General features: G+C 37.6%; 1 protein-coding gene across 9 annotated transcripts in view; it reads right to left on the bottom strand.

Moving 5' to 3' along the window:
• Positions 1-18,990, bottom strand: part of nbeab (neurobeachin b) — a 198,556-nt gene extending 179,566 nt beyond the window's left edge. For 5 of the 9 annotated variants that reach the window (XM_044201426.1, XM_044201427.1, XM_044201429.1 and 2 more), the window contains exon 1: positions 18,089-18,989. In XM_044201426.1, coding sequence (XP_044057361.1) covers positions 18,089-18,361 — 273 coding nt within the window. In that variant the 5' untranslated portion in view covers positions 18,362-18,989. Of the gene's footprint in view, positions 1-9,475; positions 9,680-18,088 lie in introns of those variants that run through there. The other 4 variants (XM_044201431.1, XM_044201434.1, XM_044201438.1 and 1 more) reach the window with 3 other exon arrangements.
• Positions 18,991-21,745: the final 2,755 nt, after the last annotated feature.

The following is a 21,745-nucleotide window of genomic DNA, read 5'->3' as shown; positions in this document are numbered from 1 at the left end:
AAAGATGGACGACGCATCTCCACTTCCTCCCACTGTACAAAAGTGAAGCCAAAATATCCCGGATACGCAAGCTACCATCTTCCACTTCTGACATCATTTACAACCAGAGTCTACGCAGTTGTGATCGGAGTTGGGGCCGTGGTATCGAAGTCCCGCCCATACACCTGGCCGACTCCATTGCGAGCCTGCCTCAGCTGTCAATCGTGACGTGTAACCCCCTCAAATGACAGAAACCATCTTTGGGAAACATTTCTTTGGCGTGAAGTTTTTAGTTTGGCTCATGTCCCCATCCACTAACATGGAGGGGGCGGGGTTTATGACCTATACTGCAGCCAGCCACCAGGGGGCGATCGAGACGTTTTGGCTTCACTTTTGAGGAGCTGTCAGGTCGTCCATCTTTATACAGTCTGTGGTCTGGATGTATTGATTTAGACCTGGGACACCTGGTGAAAGCAATTATGGCCCTGGTAGGAGTGAAAACCAGCAGTGCCCCTTTAGGTTCGAGATGACATATCCATGGGCTCACAATACTACAATTAGACCAACTAAATTCTCTTACAGCCCCATATTTAAACTGTGTGCAGACAAGGTTGTCAGCAGGATAATGACGACTGTGCTTTCTAGGAGAAACTATTGCACCTCCAAAAACTTACACCTGGGATACAGAGCCACTCTCTTTAGTAAGCACTTTTATCCTCTCTTGAAGAGGTATATCTGCACTACTTGTCTGGCTGTGGAATGGCCCCCTTGAAATATTGCACATTCATAGAGGGAGACTTGCTTGGTGTATCAATTTGAATGGAAACATAAGTGCAGTAATGAACAAATCTACTATAATAAATAAATAAATAAATCTAAATATAAGAATTTTATTTCCTTAGTATAGCATCCCACACTGATCATGTCTATATGGTTAATTTTCCACGAGAGCTGTCCATTTCCCAGACACAAACTTGATGTTGGTGACAAGTATTATATAAAATAATTCACTGTTTAGGTTGCTGAGTGACCAAAACACTTTTCCAGAGTGCCTTAGAAATCTGTTTTGGGGCCATTTCAGATAGCCAACATGTCCAGGATTATGTATTTCTTGATATTTTTAGTAAGGAAGTAAAATCTGATGACACAAAGCAGAAAAAATTATTTTACTTTTTTACTAATTATTTAATCCTTACAAGCCAGCTGGTTCCTTTTTTCAACAAATATAAACTGCTGCTATTGTGTAATGTCATTAGTGGAATATGAATCAATTTTATAACAATCAGTACCTCCCATTGTTCACTGTTTTTGTTCTTTGAGTAGTTTATTTTGACTTTTTCCATTTGTTTTTTTTCCTCCTATACTTTGTGTATAAGGTAATGCTTGAAGGGAGAGATGGGACAGACAGGTAAAATAAAAAAAACTCTTTTGAAAAACCCACTGTATAACCATCCTGCTGAGAAATAAAATATGGTCAACACAATTTATAGAATTTATAAGCTGTGTCCAGAGTGGGGATTTTCTGGCCAAAGCCAGGGAATATGAGATAAAATACTCAAACATTAATCAAAGCATGTATTATCAGTCAGAAGCATGATGCTGGGATTCAGCAATCTCCACAGCCGTTCACCACTCCTAACACCCTGTATTCATATTAACAAGAAGAGTAAGACTGCCACACTGTCCCAAGCTGTGTTCCGTATAGGCCATCTAATTCCATGCTGAATCATCTTCAACCAAATGCCACGGCAGTAATCCTTCTCTGCTTGAGACTCTGGAGTAACAGTGAGGCTCTCCAGCCAGATGTTCCTTTCAAAGCAGTCCAACTCTCACAATTAATAGCATTAGCCAGAGACACACATTTAGCATCTAGCTTTTGCTTGGAATTGGGCTTCAGTATGCCCATGCGTACAACATACAGAGACTTAATTGCATCCCCAAAGCTACAAAAGAGATATGCAGTGCATTATGGAGCATGGAGTTATATGTATCCGCTGTTGTTCTATCGTGTTAAGCAGCGTTTGTAGACTAGGTATTCCAATGTCAAAAATAAATCTGAAATTTAAATTGAATCTAAACTGCACATAATTCATAATGTTTGTAAAATTGGTTATAACAGTGGCCATAGTACACTGGTTCTCTATTCAAATCAACTTAAATCAACAAAGAATAAAACATGGCACAACAAGCCATCTATAGAGTACTATAAATCATTATTAAGTTGACAATCCCAGACAACAGAGGACAAACACTGATGTGACTGCAAATGAAAATCTGAACTGATTGACTATATAGGAGAAGCAAAGCTGACATTTCCAATTCATATAATTAAACAAGGGACGTAGAGCATATGTAGGTGTCTATTAGTCTCTCATGAATATATGTATAACACTTGTGCTGAGGAAATATGACATTAAATGGCATTTGGATCAGAAGTCATGCACCACTGATGTTTCATTAGAGATATACCTAAATATTCAATAGCAAACTGGTGAGAGTCCATCAAAATGTTTTTTTAAAAGTTAGTGCACTGAACAAGATAGAAAAACAAGCAGACAGCAGACAAAGTATGTCCAAGTGACTAATTATAAAAAGATTAGACAGTTAGAATGTAGCAGGGTACATAATGAGCCATAAAAATGGATGGTGTCTTCGTTCATTACGCTGATCCCTTAGTATTAATTGTAATCCAAAACCCTAACTCTCACTAAGCCCTCCATTATTTCCCCTTTACTTCAGCTACATTAAATCAGTGTGTGATCTAGCTCATACAGAGTCCTTCATGCTTCAATATCAGCAGGAAATGGAAACATCCCAGCTGTACTGGAGCAATAAATATAAACATCTAGAAGATTGATTACACTAACCTTTATCAAAAGCAAAGCCTTCACGGGATTGCAAAAAGCAGAAGAGCAGGATGAACACAGCACCCTGGTTTCAGTCATCTAATGGCAACACACCGCAGGCTACAGCACTTCAAGACCAAAGGGAATGAAGTGTAAATGAAAACATAACATATTCGCAACAGAACCATCCCATCAACAACGCCAGCCTTGTCAGGCGTAATGTAGAAATCTGTATTCACAGCACACATCATTAACTGCCTAGTGGCTCATGTGCAACAGAGAATTATAAATCTGTCACTTTGTGTAATACGGACCTCAGATGCCTTATGCTACACCAGTAAAGTGGGTTACTCTCTGTTGTATGTGTTCTGTCACTAGCAGAGATGGAAAAAGAAATTGCTTGTACAAAGACCACCTTTCTATTGGGAAGCTACTGTTGTATGACAGAGAACATGTATTGAAGTACCTGCATTTGTTGATGCTCAGCAGAACAATACTGTTATAGCACACAATACAGACTTTCATTCATAATATATAAGAACAGGAGCCTAAGTATATGGATCCTTCCATGACTTCAGTGACTGACAAACCATGTTACCATATTCAAAGAGAGATACAACTGCATCTAGAAGGTCAGGAACTTCTTAAATTGAATGCCATTTGCTAGTTGTGCTGATATCCTTTGCTATGTGCACAATTTAGTTTTGCTTTACGTACTTACTTTTTTGTCCACACTCTTTTTAATCAGGGCCTGGTTACAAAAAAAGAGTAAGGAAGCTGAGAAAATGTCATGATTTACCTTTCCAACATGATTTAAATACATTTGAATAAATCACTTTTTAGATAAAGAGGTGCAAAAGATGAGGTCAACTAGTACCAAGGTAATATTGCTGCTGCTATTAAAAGCAAATTCTGTAGCTATTTTACTTTTTATCCACCTAAATCCATGTGTTAGGTTTCATGACATCTCAACAGACAATTAAACATCAAATCACTCACACCCCAACATCCAATTACACTGCTGACTGCCTTCGGAAATTATTTGCTTAGTGTCAAACACAAGTTCGTTTTCAAGTTAGACCACATCTAATATAAGCCAAATTAATTTCTAACATTACAGCACATAAACAAGCTTTTGTTAGATACAAATTAGACAAAGTTTTCCATTTGCAGGCACGACTGTATCATTGATGATTGTCAGGAACAAGGCCACAGCTTTTATTTGCACCTTCACTATCTAGTTATCTTTGCTTTTGCTGTATCTGCACTGTGATGTCACCCTGTTGCAGCGAGCAATATGACTTTGCATGTTTGCCTGATCAGAGACGCATCTCATCTCCATAGAAATGAGCATGTGTGTGCGCAGGGCTTTGTCCCAATGGGGGGAGACAACGCATTAACACCCGGGCTGGGATTTGGTTGACTGCCAAAACCAGCTCCACCCAGGAGTAAGCCTGAGTATTCACATTGTTGCTGCTGATGATACAACACACTTGTCCCTGGCTATAAACAGGTCTGGTTAACAATGGCTCAGTAACTTAATGCTTACAATGTGTTGTATGTAGCCTGCTACTCAAAGGGGGTTAAGATTCTGTTGTTCTGTCAGCGGCTTTGGCCTGTAAGGTGTAATATTTACCAATGCCATTCATAAATATGTATTAAAAATATTAAATTTTTTAATATTTTTAAATTTAGAATTATCAAGATCTAATGACTGAAAGGAGATGGAATTCATTCATATACTACATATATGCAAAGCACTGCTAGCCCAAAGTCCAGCATGTACAATGGTCTAGCTTAGTCACAGACTTTCACAGGAAAGAATGTAATATATATATATTGTTTTGAACAGACTTTCTTGTAATATACTCTTCAGAGGTTGGTGGAGGAAGACGAGTGATGCCAAATTGGATCAAGCATCAATGGAATGTCATCTCAACAGAAAAATATCATCATAGCAAGACCACAATCAGACATCTTTTGATAGAAACAGAGTGATATGCTTTAGAAAATATGTGCAAGTAGCTCAGCCAGGAAAAAATAAAATTTGAAATCTACATAGGACTTTATCTTGTTAAATAAATTGTTAAATACATAAATAAATTAATAAAGTCAATATTTCGAAAGAAAGTTGCGGTAATATTCTGTTAATATACACTGTGAACCTGCTGAGCTCAATGTGCTTTTGTGAGCAGACAAATCTTAACTGAGTAAGGTCACAAACACAAACAACCTTCAGCTCACTCTAGTGGGTGTGCATGTATGTATATGTAGGTGTGATCACACTATGTTTGGAGAAGGACCAGTGTGTAACATTTAGGAGGATCTATTGGCAGAAATGGAATATAATATTCATATGTATGTTTTCATTAGTGTATAATCACCTGAAAATAAGAATCGTTGTGTTTTCATTACCTTAGAATGAGCCGTTTATGTCCACAGCGGGTCCCCTTCCACGGAGGTCGCCATGTTGCACCGCCATGTTTCTACAGTAGCCCAGAACAGACAAACAAAGTTTCGCAGCCACCATAGTTTCTCCTACACGCTTGGAAGGGGAGGGTGATGTGAGCAGTATTCAAATGGCTGCAATTTGCAATTTCACCGCTAGATGCCACTGCTCCTTTAAGCAGCAAGCAAAAAAGAAGAAAAGGATACTTGGAGGAATTTATCAAGTTTTCTGCTATCTCATTCCATTTCATTGTCGCCTCTCTCAACAGGATTTTGCACGCTTTTCCACATCATACTGGAGCACAGCAACACATTTGTATCAAAAAAGTCCTTTAAGATAGAGTCAGCCACTGCCACAGAGTCCCCACAACCAGGAGTCAGTTGTGCCCCTGGTAAACATTACCCTACTGAGCTGGGAGATGCATCCCAGAATGCACCCTGACACAAATGTAGGCAGCAGCCAAATAATATACCATCAGCATCTCTCCGGGGAAACACTGCATGAGCGAGTAAGAGGGATGAGCATAACAAGAGAAGAGTAAGGGCGAGGGGAAAACAGAGAGAAAATAGATCCATGGCTTTTGCTCAGTCGTTTGACCTATCTCTTTAGCAGTTCCTTAAGGCACTGGCTGTTGGTTATCAATGAAACCAGAAAGGGTCTACACCCAAAAGTATTTCCATTTTGCTGATGATGTTACCTAGAGAAAGCTGATTTACAGCACTTGCCTAAACAGCGAACAATGGACAGAGGATAAAATTGAATGTAGAATTGTTTTAATTTGCCAAGTATAAGTACAATAGTAGCCCAATAAGTAGCATTAGCAGTGAGTATTAGGGTAAATTCCACCACAACAAAAGAAACAAATACTGTTATTTCACTATGTGTGATAAAAAAGTGATATAAAAGACTTATATCATAAAAATAAGATGGATCAAGAATATTTTAAAGAACCTGCAGAGACATCTTGAAAATTAGAAACATAAGATTGCAACAGTACTTAGATATCAGAGACTAAAAAATCTGAAAAAAAACCACTATCAGTATATAGAAAAATATTAAAAATACAGTCCTTCACTTTGTCCTTGGTTGAGGACAAGAAAATGCTTATCAGCATGCTCCCTGAACAGTTCAGGTAAATCACTTTTAAACAAACAAATTTGCACAGAATCAGGATTTCAATTTCCCCTCAAATCCTAAGAAGATTATCATGAAGTAGATCAGAGGGAACTGCTCTTGGCAGAAATTGGATGGCTTAGTAGAGAATAAACTTTACTGAGGAAGCATCATTTTAGCATATACTGTAGCCCTCTACCATACATGTGGTTCAAACTGGAAAATATGAAAGGCTTAGTAAAGAATTCATGAAGGTGAACACTGCTATTCCTATATGTTGAAGAGTTAATTCTCTTACCATAGAGAGCATGCAGGAGCATTTATGTGACACTTAAATGGTCCACGTAGATAAATTATCTTTCATTGACCCACTCTACACAGATGTTTGAGTGCACACAGCTAAAGAGGAGCTGGACCTGTAGTAGTATTCATGTTTCATTTCAGCAGGACATAAGTAGAGCTAGTGGATGGAATAAAAAATACACAGATCGATAACTAAGACACTTATTTTAGAATTGCTTGGTATGATGTCTAACAAATCCAAAACCAGATCGAAATGTCAGTAGCATTTTTCATGTTCGTAGTTTGTATTTTTCTTCAGCAGAACTTTTGGAACATGCCCTGAAGGAGAATAAAGTGTAAATCAATTATGTAGAATGTCTAATGATAATGCCATACATGCATGCAGTGTAAAGATAAAAAAGGCAAGGACCCATTAGGTAATGCTGCTATATTGTTTTTGCTACATGTATCGCATGTTCATTTGCACTACCGGACTATTTATTTATACACATACTGCATCATTTGCACTCCAGTACTATGTACTGAATACTGCAATAACTCATCTACTGCACTGTTAACTATTTCCATAAATTGCACTACTGTTTTGCCCAGTCCAATTCATTATTGTACAAATCCATCAGTATACTTCTGTTTATAGTAATGCTATCTGTATATAATGTCCATAGTACCACTTAATATTTTCATAATATTGCTCTATCCTGCATTTATGCACATACTTTATATCCTGCACTTGCTTATTACACATCTGGTTAGACATCAACTGCATTTCGTTGCCTTGTACTTGTACATGTGTAATGACAAAGTGTGACATTTGCAAAACTGCACCAGTGCCCAGAGGTGATATCGATCCAAGATTGACTCAACAGCAGCAGAGGGATGCTTATAATGAAGGCCAACCATACCTGAAAGCAGCTTAGGCCACACAAGTCTCAATCCTTGTCTTTCATCTATTATGCATTTCCAAATATACAGATTGTCCCTTGACAGCAAAGTGAGCTGCAGACTAAAGTGTTTTTTTAAGAAAGGCAGTTGGTGAACATAAAGGTTTCACTCTGGTATGGTTTAACTAATTTCCATTCAACACTATGAAACAAAAGTTAATTAATTTAGGGCAGCTTTGATTCTATTTTCAATTAATTCCCTATGCATGAACATGTTTTGCAATACCAAATAAACACCATTTTCAGTTGCTAGAATGACGAAACATCTCTTTTCAGACATTTTAGATGGCTTCTGAAGAACAAAGACAACCTTCACAGAGCAGGAGATGCAAAGTCTTCCCTTAAGCCATCATCTAAACGAAAACATTTATTTGTGATTGATATAAAGAGAGTTGTCAAACTCTTCTACTTCTACCAGATTTAAGTCCACACTGTATAAACAGAAGGAATATCAAAGATGACTACTGGTTTATAACTGTTAAAATCTCCGATAAAAGAGATGAAGAGAACATCAAAACATCAGCATTTTGCCACAGAACTAGGGTCAGGGTCTGACTAGAAGGAGAAGGTACCAAGGAGCAAACATATCTAAACAAAACATAAGAAAACAACATCCACTAAAATAAATATTTTTCAATAAATAATTCAGAATAATATAATAAACAAAGAAGGACAGTACAAACTTTCTCCAGAAGGCCGTTACATAGAATGGGGACCCTGACAGCAAAGGCACATCACCTTTGGTTTTTAATGTAGACCTTGGGATGACAGTGTTAGGCAGGATGATCTAAGAGGCCACACCTGATGGGCTCTAAATGTTTAGATGGGGCTGCACCACTGAGACCATTTTTAGTAGTTATCTAGAGAATCTTAAAGGGGTAGTAGGTTTTTGTGGAAAAGTGCAATTTTTACTTCTAAACAAGAATGACACCAAATCCAAATGTATCATTTTGTGCAATGTATTATCAAAGAGAGCTTTACAATAGCTCAAAGGTTGAAAAGTTTGTTTTTTAGGAAGGGACTGAACCAAATATGATCGTTAGAGTTAAGTTCTGAGGTCAGAAATGTGATTTATTACTATTTTGTGATGTTGTGTTGTAATTTAGTTCTTTAGTAAACTGACTTGCCTTGATTCGGCATTGTGTACTTCCACTTCAGTTACAAACTTCCCATATTTTCCAGAAAAAATTTCAACAACTTCCAGAGAGAACTTTTCGGACCCCATCACTATAGATGTAATTTCTAAAAAAAAAAAAAAAAAAAAAACTGAAGTCAAATCTAGTCACGCTTTGTAACTAATAGGAACAATGTCAATACAGTATGTTGAAGCAGGATGCCTTATTCATTTGTTTTTCCTTTTTTTTGTCTTCTGACAGGTGTGATAGCAGATCTACAATTTTAATCAAGGCTATTGTAATCACTAGATTTACAAATTAATGAACAACTTCAAGTAACCTTTTGAGTAGCTGGCAACTAGCAACTTTATTTGGACGAAAGCAAGCAACATGATATGTGTAATGTCATGTTGCTATAATAGTTGTGGCAATAGCAACGTGAAAAGAGCAGTTTACCCAGATGAACTAAATCCCCTAGTCTCAATTTGCCTTGTGCCTGCACTGTATTCTGCTCTACTGAAGCAATTGTCAGTGAAGGGAGACATATCTATTCCTCTGCAAAAACATACTGTTGTCATATCAGTTTTCCAGAAGCATGCAACAATCCAAGCAGAAAATACGTATTATTGTTTATCATGATCATATTTACCCAAATGCCACTCTCAGCCTGGATAGCAGTATTATTATTACAAATTCAAGTTAAAAATCTTGGTGTCACATTTGACTCACATTTGAGAAGCACATCGACAATGCATTCATCTCATCTAGACTGGACTATTGTAACATGCTCTTCTCAGGTATTCCACTCTGTAGCTTTAAAAATCTCCAACTAGTCCAAATTGCAGCCGTTAGAATTCTTACTAGAACCAGAAAAATTTGAACACATAACAATTTGACACAATTCTGTCCTTACTCCACTGGCTTCCTGTTTCATCAAAGTCAGATATCCAGCTGCTACTTACCTACAAAACTCTTCATGGATTAGCACCTCCCTATTTGGCAGAACTCCTCAGACCTTATATTACCCCACATACACTCACATCACAGGATGCAGGCTACTCATTATTCCAAAGATTACTAAGCAATCTATTTTCTCAGAATTTTCTTACATGTAACACTGCTGTGAAATACTTCACTAATCAGACATGTAAACACCATTGAATTTTTTTTTAAATCGCGACTGAACACCTACTATTTGCCCTCTCCTGTAACTGAATTGTATAATTGCTACCTTTTTTCGGGTTTTGTTATTTATTTACAACTTTCTGAGAATAAGCAATAAAAAAATGTCCTACAGTAAGCAAACAGAAAAGAGAAAACAAAGTTACTGCTAATGTGAAACACACATTTAGCAAAACCAGCACTTCAGGACCCTGGTTTTAAAATGATGGTAGAGTCTTGATTATCTGCTAGAAACTAAAATAGATATGTAATATGACAAACAACCTGAAACACCTAATGAATGTTACAGTATCACAGCTGGCAAAAACATCTATTACACAGCCGTTTCTCACTTTGTCAGATGGCTAGTGTAAAACATGATGTATGATTTATGCAATCGAATCAAGGGATGTGCATTGCATACGACAAATCTACATTTACATATTAAAAATACATGGAATGAGGAATATTCAACATTACGGTAGAAATCACCTTAATACAGCAGTGTGTATAGGAGCGATCCTGCTAAACCATGCTTATCTAATATGCAGTGACGTAAAAAAGACAAACTCCAAAGATACAAGTTAGATAATGTCTCCAAGTCAAATGGTGTTACTACATTTAATTCCTATGGAATTACATCAACCTTGAAGACAGGACTCCACAACCTGTCTTATAACACATTATTTTAATTTAAGCTTTTATTTCAGGCTACCTATACATGAAAAATTAAATGACATTCACCCTTTAATTAGTTTTAATAAGGGATGGTGGCACAATACTGTACCGTCTGAGTGTTTAGCACATTCAATTACTCTGTCGCACAAACAAAATGTGGGGCAATGATGTTCAAATCTTGTTCAATTAACCTGTTAATGTAACACTGTTTGGTGCCAAACTGATGCTTACCAAGCTGTTCTATCAATCACTTAGGCTAAATGGAATATACACAGACATCTGATTTTTTTTTAGCGTTCATTAGTCATTACAAACGATAATGGGAAATAATGGAAATATTGTCAATATTTACATTTTATTTAATCTATTTCATTTTATATATACTGTTAGTCAGAACTATATTTTGTTCATGCTAGAGAGGCTGTCTGAATCCGGGCCAAACCTTACTGCCACAACATATTCCTAGGTCTACAGACAAATTACTACAGGACACTATACAAAATATTGTAGGAAACCATCTGGAAAGCTTGCGCTGCCCGCAATAATTGAAACAAAAGATATCGTGGGTGACAGGGACTGGGAGAGATGGGGTACTACGTGAGAAAAAAACAAAAAAAACAAAACAATAAACATAATATACCTTACCCACCTCGGGGTGGGGGGTTGCTGCAGCACCCTCAGCACCTCTCCTTCCCACGGCTGTGTCAAAGGGCAACGTGTCCCTGTGGAATCTCCTCCAGCTGAGCCTTACATGCATGCCGCATCAGTCATCAGCGGTCAATGAAAACTTTCCTCAGTACTCACAATGAATTTTCACACATTGCAGTGGATGCAGCAATTGTTAATCAGTCCAATGTTTTTCTTTTTACTTGAAAATACATTTTGGGAGGTTGAGTAATGGGAGGGGGACACGTGATGCGCCATGGGCAGGCATTTCTCCCCAAAGAATATACATTCTTTAATTATCGTTAGGCTTATTTTTACTTACTGGGGGCTGGAGCTTATCCTAGAATTCAGTTGGCAGAGGACAAAGACTCCCTGGGCAGATCGCCAGTCCATCATTGCGGCTAACTCAAACAGACAGAGTCATTCACTCTCACATACATACCTATTAGCAATTTAGAGACCTCGATCCAGCTAAATGTATGTCTTTGGACTGTGGGCAGAATATCTACAAGTAAACAATTAAAACTCCCCAGAAGACTGGTAGATTGGACACAGGCACTTTGCTTCTAGTTTTGAGTTCACAGCTAGCTATTGCACCATCATGCCACTGACTGAAATATACACAAAAGTAATAGAACAGAATAGAATTGAACTGAATAGAATACAGAGAAAAGAGAGGTGTCCTGTAGTGCCTACCAGAATTTAGCTTCTAGAATCCGGAGAACAGAGGATGTGAAGGTTCCTCAGGTACACAGAGCCTTCCTTCTCACCCACAGAACCCCAAATTGACTCTGTGGCCATTCATTTCCTGGCCACATTGATGACCCTCACCAGCTTGCTCCGATATTTCCTGTTCAGGTTACCATAGCATGCAGTGATTTTGTAGGACAGAACACTTTCAATGAGAGATTTATAGACTACTTGTAAAATAAAATTAAATAAATCCAAAACTATTAAGTAGCTGAGCAAATAAATACGTTGCATACATTTCTCAAAAACATAATCCACATTCACAGGGAAACAAAGTTTACTATCTAAGAATATTCCTAGCAACCCTGTCTCCAAGAAATTCTGTTTATTTACAACTAATTTACAACACCAAATACATTTAGAAGGAAACGTAATGCCAACCGGTTTCTTTTTCAAGTAACATAATGAAGAAATGTTTTTAATTAATGTATCTGACAAGTCTCAAACATGTTGATACTGAACATTTCAGTAAAATGTTCACTGAAAGTATTTCATTAGTTTTCCGACAAATTATCTGATCTTGCAATACCCATTTACCCAATATCCATTTGTAGTGTCAACAACATTATTGAAACTTGTTTATGGATATGTCACTGGCAGCACTTGGTTTGGGAAAGATCAAGGTCTTGGTTTAATACAGAAAAAGTAAGCAGTGACTTAAAACAAAAGACACAATGTACTTATTAACATTTAACCGAACCCATAATCTTTCCCTAACCTTAACCAAAGTGCTTTTGTTGCCTAAACCATAGTCACAGACTCAGGATGCGAACCCGGTCTCTGGTGTCAAAGTCCTTGGCTTTGTACGCCCATCATCCACCACGACCTCCTTTCTGCGACTCTTGTGTGGTACATTAGTGTAGCTCTGTAGGCAAAAAGTTGCCTCTGAACAAAATCCAGGCAGCGATTATGTTTGACACTACAACGTGATTGGGAAAACTATTTAGTAATATGTAAACAATTTCTAAGAGACAGGGTTGATTCCTAGGTACTTCAAGTTGTCTACAGTTTCATCTGGTTGACCATTATGCTAACCCTTGTTTAGAGCAGATAATCAGTTAAGCTCCAGTGCACAGTGCTGACACCAAGTCTTGAGAGCACATGGAGAGCACAGAGTCACATGGTTCAGGTATGCCAACTCTCCAGTCACATCACATTTATACAAAAAGGCCAGCATCCTGACTAATCTGGCTTTCAATACAACAATAGGTCTCATGTCTCAAATGTGTTTCACCTTAGAGCTTTTTCTGTCTTTATTTGGTTCTGATTCAGTACAATTGCTCTCAAAAGCATCTTGTAATCAAAAACAGCAAGGATCAGTGATTACTAATCATAGTCAAATGTACATCATGGTGCTTTTCACAAGGATAATTGTAGTAGCATGTGTAATGGCATTAAGCTAATGAAAATAATTGATTTGGCAACTATTGGTGATAATATATTTAACGAAGCAGTAAGGGCATATAAAATACAGAGAATCTGTCAATTTCTCATTCAAAGTATCTTAGCATGCTGGTGTGCTTTTTATCTAAGCTGGCAATTCAAAGTCATATCAAATAAGCAATAAGTGAGCCTCTGTATAGTAAAGACTGAGCAAGTAACAGAGAATTAACTGTAAAGTCACTGACACGGATGGGAAGGGAATACTGCAGTAGCAAGAGTAATCTACCTCCGTCAGTAAAATATTTTCTGGAAATGTTTTTAGTAAATCCCTGTGTTTGGCAACTAGAGTATTTCATTCCCCCTTTATAGAGCTTTGGCCAGCAAGGTGAAGCATGTCATTAAAGTGATAATCCACCAAAAAACACTCACCGCCTGTAGACTTGAAAGTCCATGTTGACAGTTTTGTTCTTCATGGAAAATAGTGGCTCTGGTCTGCTTATCTACATATCTCTGTACATTAATTCTAACATCCATAGTGTAAAAACATATCAATCCACTCCTGCAACATAATCTTCTTCTTCCCTGTTTTTTTCTTTTACATGCTCAGTAGAATCCAAACTCATCAAAATCTGTCAAATACTGCACACTGTACCTGTTCGTAGCTTTTCTTATGCAGTCCCTTGAGACAAGCATAAGCAAATGTAGTCACAAGCTACAAACATAAACAGCTGACTGCAGGAGCTACAAACAGAAACTGTACTTTGACATATTGGGTATTTGTGACATTGGGCTATATAAATAAAAATTGACTGAACATGAGCATACAAATGGATAGTGAATACGTGGATTGTGCAGGAGTGTTTTGACAAGTTTCAATGGGTGTTTTAATACTTTCTTCCACTTTTTTTGTAACCACTGGAATCCTGAACTGGTATAAAATTCAAGTTGACCACAGCTCCTGTTCTTTATGACGAAGGAATCTGCCACCTTTAACGCCAACCTTTCAAGTCTACAGTGTTCAATACTAAAAAAAATAGAATTTGGGTGTAGTATTTGGGTGTAGTATCACTTTAAGGAAGCTGAAATAAGCTTGATGATGATTCTGACAGTCAATGGTACCTACAGTGCATTTCATGCTTTTGTGATAATATCAACCATTTGGTGACAGCACATGAGAACTCTTTTACTCCCAAATGTCAAGATCCAAATGAAGATGTGTTGCGAAAGCTTTTTCCTAATTTCACAGGTCACACTATGTTCTTTTCACACCTCTCTCCAATATCCATCAGATCATACTTGACCTGTTGTTGAGTAATGTAACTGTCTCTTTTGTCAGAGAACTGTTCATTTAATGATTCATACCAAGTGACAATTAGCAAAGCAGAAATACCCACTCCTATTTTCTCATCTTGGAGAAAGCAGTGAGTCAGCTGACAGGTCGCAAAGGGGATGACTACTGTAAATTCCACATCTGAGTATGAGACAAATCCACTTTGTTTCCAACTTCATGGTTAGAAGACAACATAGCCTTAGCTTTATGTGCAGCTGAAAACAGCTGCTGATGGTTCTGACTTGAAAACACATGAATCAATTTGGTTGCCAGTTTTACACATCTTAGGAATAATAATTTGATCCAATGATCGCATAAGGAAAGTAGTATAACTAGGTTGTCATACACAATATCGTACTATTTGTACCCAACTAAATCTATTGTTACTGACTATTTTATGGCCCATTTCAAGCCAAAGAGGGAACTGAATAGCACACTATGATTCACATTGTTCTTGTTACAGTGCATCCGGAAAGTATTCACAGCGCTTCACTTTTTCCACATTTTGTTATGTTACAGCCTTCCAAAATGGATTAAATTCATTATTTTCTTCAAAATTCTACACACAATACCCCATAATGACAACGTGAAAGAAGTTTGTTTGAAATCTTGCAAATGTATTAAAAATAAAAAACGAAAAAAATCACATGTACATACATTGGTGTGAAAAAGTGTTTCAAAATGAACAAAATTAAGACTGTGGAGTGGCCTAGTCAAAGTCCTGACCTGAATCCTATTGGGATGCTGTGGCATGACCTTAAAAAGGCAGTTCATGCTTGAAAACCCTCCAATGTGGCTGAATTACAACAATTCTGCAAAGATGAGTGGGCCAAAATTCCTCCACAGTGCTGTAAAAGACTCATTGCAAGTTATCGCAAACGCTTGATTGCAGTGGTTGCTGCTAAGGGCGGCCCAACCAGTTATTAGGTTTAGGGAGCAATCACTATTTCACACAGGGCCATGTAGTTTTGGATTTTGTTTTCCCTTAATAACAACCTTCTTTTAAAAACTGCATTTTGTGTTTACTTGTGTTATCTTTGACTAATATTTAAATTTGTTTGATGATCTGAAACATTTAAGTGTGACAAACATGCAAAAAAATAAGAAATCAGGAAGGGGGCAAACACTTTTTCACACCACTGTATGTCAACCCGGAGATAAACAGACAAACTGTCCACAGTGTTTCGACTTCTGCTCGTAATATGTTTGGAAAGGCTCTAGATCCCCATGACCCTAAACAGGAATAATGCAGTGAATGAATTAATTAATGTCATTCTGATGAGAAATAAAAATGTATGTAGATACAGAGCTGAGGGTTCTGGGGCACTATAACTTAATGCTTTTCCTTCTGAAGGTGTTTTATGTCTAATTCAGTTAAGATTTACCTTTCTGATGGGTGGCGCCCATAAATCTAATGACATGCCTGGTGTCCCATCTCTAACATCTAAGGTAGGTTTCTATGTACGCTGTCATTCTGGAAAAGTAGGAGCAGTAATATCAGATCAATTTCATTGTCAAATCTTCCATCTTGGCAGTTCAACAAGAACTGTAGCCAAAAAATAAAATAAAAAATAACAGAATAAGACACGTTTTTATGATTTATGTTCAGACCAGTATCCTCTGCACACAATTTTCCCAAGATGCTCATTGGAGATGGAGAAAAACATCATTATTTCATTACTCCACAAATTAGACCCCATGAGAAACAGTTAAGGATCCTTCAGGATCTTCAGACCCTCTCTACACTTCAAAAATAACCTGAACTTATAAGAATAAAAATTCCTGTAGTCATGGCATCTTTCAGACAGGAGCGTCTTATGCATGACAGCTTTCTCCACCCTCTTCCCTGGCTAGTATTTTTCATGCACATTTTGTGATGTAATTTAGATGAACAGGCAGATATAATAACTATTACTATGTCATCTAGTCCCAAGATTACTGCATTATATGTGGTCCATTTGTATGCACATAATTTGGATGGAGGTTGTATTTCTTTTTGCAAACAAGTCAAGTAGAACCAAATTGGTTTGATATCCTAAATAGCTAACCAAAGCAAAGCAGTAATAACCTCTGTTAATTAAATCTGTCATTCAAAAGTTTGGGATCTGTATGTGACTGAGAAATGTTTGGATAAAGTCCACTCTTTACTTTGAAACAAAACATGCACAGAGGAGCAAAAGGCAGATATGACATTAATGAAGGAAAATGGAGAAATTACTAAAACAAGATCAGTGTCCAGTGCAAATAAATGTGCAATCTCTTGTCTAGACAATCTGTGTTGAAAAAAATCAGTGTAGAGAACAGCATGTTATTCCTTGAGCACATTTCCTGTGAAAATAGCGCTGCAAAGTGTGAGGGGGCAAGGTGTTAAAGTCTCCAGCCATTGCAGTACTACTCTCATGTCTGAACATGCCAAGGGCTACGATTGGTCCTGCTCCACAAAGTGGATTTCTGTTGTGTCAGAACAGGTCGTAATTAATCTCTAGTGTGCTAACAAGGAGAGGCCAACTAATGTTACCAATCTGCTGCAGTACTCCTGTCGATGGTCAAACCAATGATATTAGCTGGCTCTACAGTCTCTTCATATCATGCTACATTGTACTAACAGAGGAAACTGGCTTAATTTGCTAACCCTGGTCATACCATGGGCTCAAATTCACAACAACCTTGTGTTGACAACCATTACTTCTCACTTTCCTCTCACTTTGCTGAGGCTATAATAATAATAATCATACAGTGAATTATAAGAATGGACTCTTCTTCAGGCCTGTTTAAAAAGTGGAGGGGTTAAAACCTATACACAAAACACTCCCTGTGTCAATATGAATCTGGGGAGAGGGCAATGACTATTATATTCAAATATTGACAATTTAGTTAGGAGCAGATCCAGGATACACCAAGAATATTCATCCTCTTTACCACTCTGCTGAGGAGCTGCACTGGCCAAATTATCACCCAGCACTGACCACTCCGTGAAGCCTCTTATTAGGGATGCTAGCAATTCTGGGTTCCCTGAAAACCCCTTACCAACAAATATAGCACCATCACAGTAACACACAGTAAAGTTAGGACTTTGTTGAACTTGAAAACTTGACAACTGGCTTTGCACTAGTATCCCCTCAACCCACCTTGTCCGTGTGACTTTTGAATGTTTACTGCTGTTTAACTCGCACATCTCCCGGGGCAGTTACTCATATTAGTACATCAAATAATTTAATAATCATTTACACAGTCTCGATGTTAAAAGAACACTGTTTTGTTACATGTCAACATTATATTCAGATATTGTTGCCACTGAACAGCAATCCAGATTTAGGATTAGGAAATAACGTCTAATCATAGAGTGATAGGAAGGGGAAAAAACGTTTACTTACCAAATTCAGCACCGTTTCAACAATATCCCGGTTGCTAACCTCTCCAACCTGGATCAGTCCGATGAGAACAGCAAATTTCATGTTGATATTCCGGATTGGTACCGATGGATTGATAATCCCAGCCGGGAGGACCACTGAACCTGAGCCGGACATCATCATTGTCTCACCGGCGCCAGCGGGGACTGCGGCCGCGTGTTGCCTGTGACCTGGAGGAGGTTGTCGGTCCGAGAGCGACACCGAGCCCGGCATTGTCACCGGTCTCTCGCTTGTCATTTCCACCCAACCCGGGTGGCTTCAGAGCCTAGTTATACGCTTTCCCCTTGTAATAAATTGATTCACTGCCCTGGAGCATCAAAAAGAAATGAAAGAGGAGAACACTCGCTAAACCCCGAAAAACAAAAACAAAACACAAAGAAGAAATCACTATCTGTCAGTAAAATCCACTCTCGAGAGTTCCGGTGAGGGAGTTCGGTGTGTTAACTGGGCTGATTGACCTGCGCTGTGTACACAAAGATGTGTGTATGTGCCGCTCTCTTGAATGCGCGTCTCCGTGCTGCTGTCACCGCCATGTTGCCGCCCCCTGCCTGCGGTTCCACTCACCACGCCTGCGCTGGCTGGAATGATGAAGGTGGAGAGCCGGAGATTGACCGCCAGCACATCGCCTCCCCGTGCTATCAGCCGGGCAGGTGGGAGCAGCGAAGTGCGGAGTGCGGAGTGGAGCTTATAACATAGCCACTTATAAAAGATAAGCAGTGGGTTTATATTGCCATAGACATGCATTTTATAAAGTTTGTCTGTTGGTCTGTTACACCAATCCGGTAAGATTTTACTGATGAGAGTTCAACTAAAACGAAAAATATTCCATATAATGCTAACTTAGCTACCTCACAAGAATTTAGCTCGATTCCGAAACAAAGATGGCAGCCGGAAGTTACTTGACTTGTGTTTCCTGACAGAATGCAAAGATATAAGCAATAGTATATAGGCCTAAATGGAAAATCATTGAGATAAATATCATTTGATATAAAAGTAATACAAAATTTCAAAATCTTTCCAAATTGAGAAATGTTCATAGTTAACTCTGGCTTGGCATAGCACAGGTGTACCTAATAACATTAAGGATGGCTTGTTCCATTTAGGTGTCCCAGTGGTGAGCTGACCTAAATGGAATGTATGATTAATGTTATTAGGGTCATTATACGAAAACGTGCCATTTTGTGTCCCTCAGAAAAAAAAAGCTCTGTAAATCTTAATAAACCATGAAACAAATAAAATATTTTATAATTTAGTTTCCATAATATGTCTCAAAATATAAGAATAAATTAATTTCTGTTTCTTTTGTTTTTAAAGGATTTTAATCACATTTTTGTGCAAAGCATCTTGCAGAAATGTTGAAAATGGCCTGTCCTCTGTAGGATTTTTCTACTTCTACTTGCTATCGAGGCCAAAAAGTCAAACTATCATAAAAAAACATATACTTCTATAAAGCCTTAAGTGTCAGTTCATTAGTCATGAATGGATTTTATTCTTAACATGTGTCAAATAAAAAAAAAATACAATTTAGTCGGGTCCCTAGGTTCTCGTCAACCCTGTTACTTTTTATGAAAACCCCTCTTTAAAGATAATGGACTTTTCCAAAAGTTGCATCAGTTCCAGGAAGTGACATCATCTGCCTTTCATGAAGTTGATGGTAGAAGACAAGGAAGTGTTCTCTTCTTTTTAATGAATTTTCTTTGAGTTTATGTAATGTCTGAAAGACAGGGACACGCTCATTGTGTCAGCCCTGTTACCAGAAAAGCATACGTTAAAAAGTTATTTGTACATATTTAAAAATTTACATATATAACAACATTTAAGCCTCTCATTAAGGCACATAATGTGGTGTCATTACCTATACCTCATGGCTAGTAATGGCCGCCAATAACCTTTTTCGTCAACCCTGTTACCGTCAACCCTGTTACCGTCAACCCTGTTACCATTCCAGGGTAACAGGGTTGACGCAAGTATGCTTTTGTGTGTCTTACCCATGTTGTATACCCAAGAAGGATTAAATCAAGGGCAACTGGACTTGGTACTTCCATATTTGAAGATATTGCCTCTCATCCAAGGGTTTTCTTTAGTTCTAAATGACTGAAAAAGTACCGCATGCAGAAATATGGACAGAGTGCCATTGGTCTTCCAAGAAGAAGGTGGAAGACTTTAGATGGAAATACACTTTCTTTCTCTCGTAAAGAAAAGCTCCGCATTCCAACACATATAAAATCAAGTATCAGAGCATTCTATGACCGGGATGATGTCAGTCGGGTCACCACTGGGAGAAAACAGACAATAACGCGAAACAAAGTAAAAAAACAGAAGAGATTTCTTGTTGATACACTGTTAAACCTTCACAGAAAGCACGCACGTAGAAATACGGAAAGACATCTGGTCAAAACTTGTTGGGTAGGCAGACAGGAATGTTACATTAAGTGATCATTAGTGATCATTGACTTTTGTTTATTCTGTTAAGGCCAAACATGTTCAACAGTTAGCTTTTCCTTTTGCTCCGGTCCTGAGCGCCAGTACTTAAAAGCGTTGTTGTGGACGTAGTTGAGGACTAACGACTGTCTACTGGGCGGGAATGGTTAACAAAAGAAATCACTGCATCACCATTCACCTTCAGGATAGAATCAGGAAATGGCCACTCTGAAATGTCGATATGTGTCTAATCTTGAAACCCAATTTCTCTAGACATAAGATTTTTCACCAGTTTACTTCCTCCATGTTACAACACACTTGATCTATGATCTGCATTTTGTTTTTTATACTTTATAGTGGCCTTTAGTAAGTGATCGTTAGTGGTTTTTGCTTATTCTGTTAAGGCCAAACATGTTCAATTGGTCATTTAATTGCAATGTAATGTTAATGTTTTAATGTTAATGTTTTAATAAAACAATTGATTTACATTTACATCCGCAGAATCATCATAATTTTTCATAATTTTTATGCTAAAATATCTCAATAGAGCATTCTACAAAATATGCTAATTAGTCATGTTGAATTAAAGGTTTATGAATGTCCAATTAAGACTCCATTACAACCATAACTGTAACCAATACAGTAACTGTTGTCAACCCTGTTACTGATGTGTCAACCCTGTTACTTGTATAATATTCTAATATCATTTAAAAATGAAAATAAAAATGTAACCAACTAATTGTAAATGTTTAGTAAGGGAGACTAATAATCCACTCAAAATTGAATTGAGGCGTTTTATTTTTGTTTCCATACATTTTTCTTAAAACAGAAGATGCTGGGAGAGTGTCATTTGTAAATGAATATATTCATCCACTAAAAAAAGATAAAACTTTCAATATTCTCAATTCACAAACACTCTTAATGTAACAATGGGGGGATTGTCTTTCACAGTATATCAGATTTGTTCTATATATGTATTTAAAACCTTTTCAAAAAGTAATTAATATGTCGGTAACAGGGTTGACCAAACACACACATTTATGTTGGTTATATGAAAAAATTATAAAAAATAAGATAGCCTGAGATGGCACGGCACATTTCCCTGAGAGGTAAGGATCTACTTCATCCAAAAAGGGGCTTAAAGATTTTCAAAACAGTACTTTGAAAATCAAACATTAAAAGTGGGAAATGGCACGTTTT

Source organism: Siniperca chuatsi, linkage group LG7 (assembly GCF_020085105.1).
Source record: "Siniperca chuatsi isolate FFG_IHB_CAS linkage group LG7, ASM2008510v1, whole genome shotgun sequence".
Taxonomy (NCBI): Eukaryota; Metazoa; Chordata; class Actinopteri; order Centrarchiformes; family Sinipercidae; genus Siniperca; species Siniperca chuatsi.
Note: the sequence above shows the minus strand (reverse complement) of the source record. Positions and strands in the feature narration are given on the sequence as shown.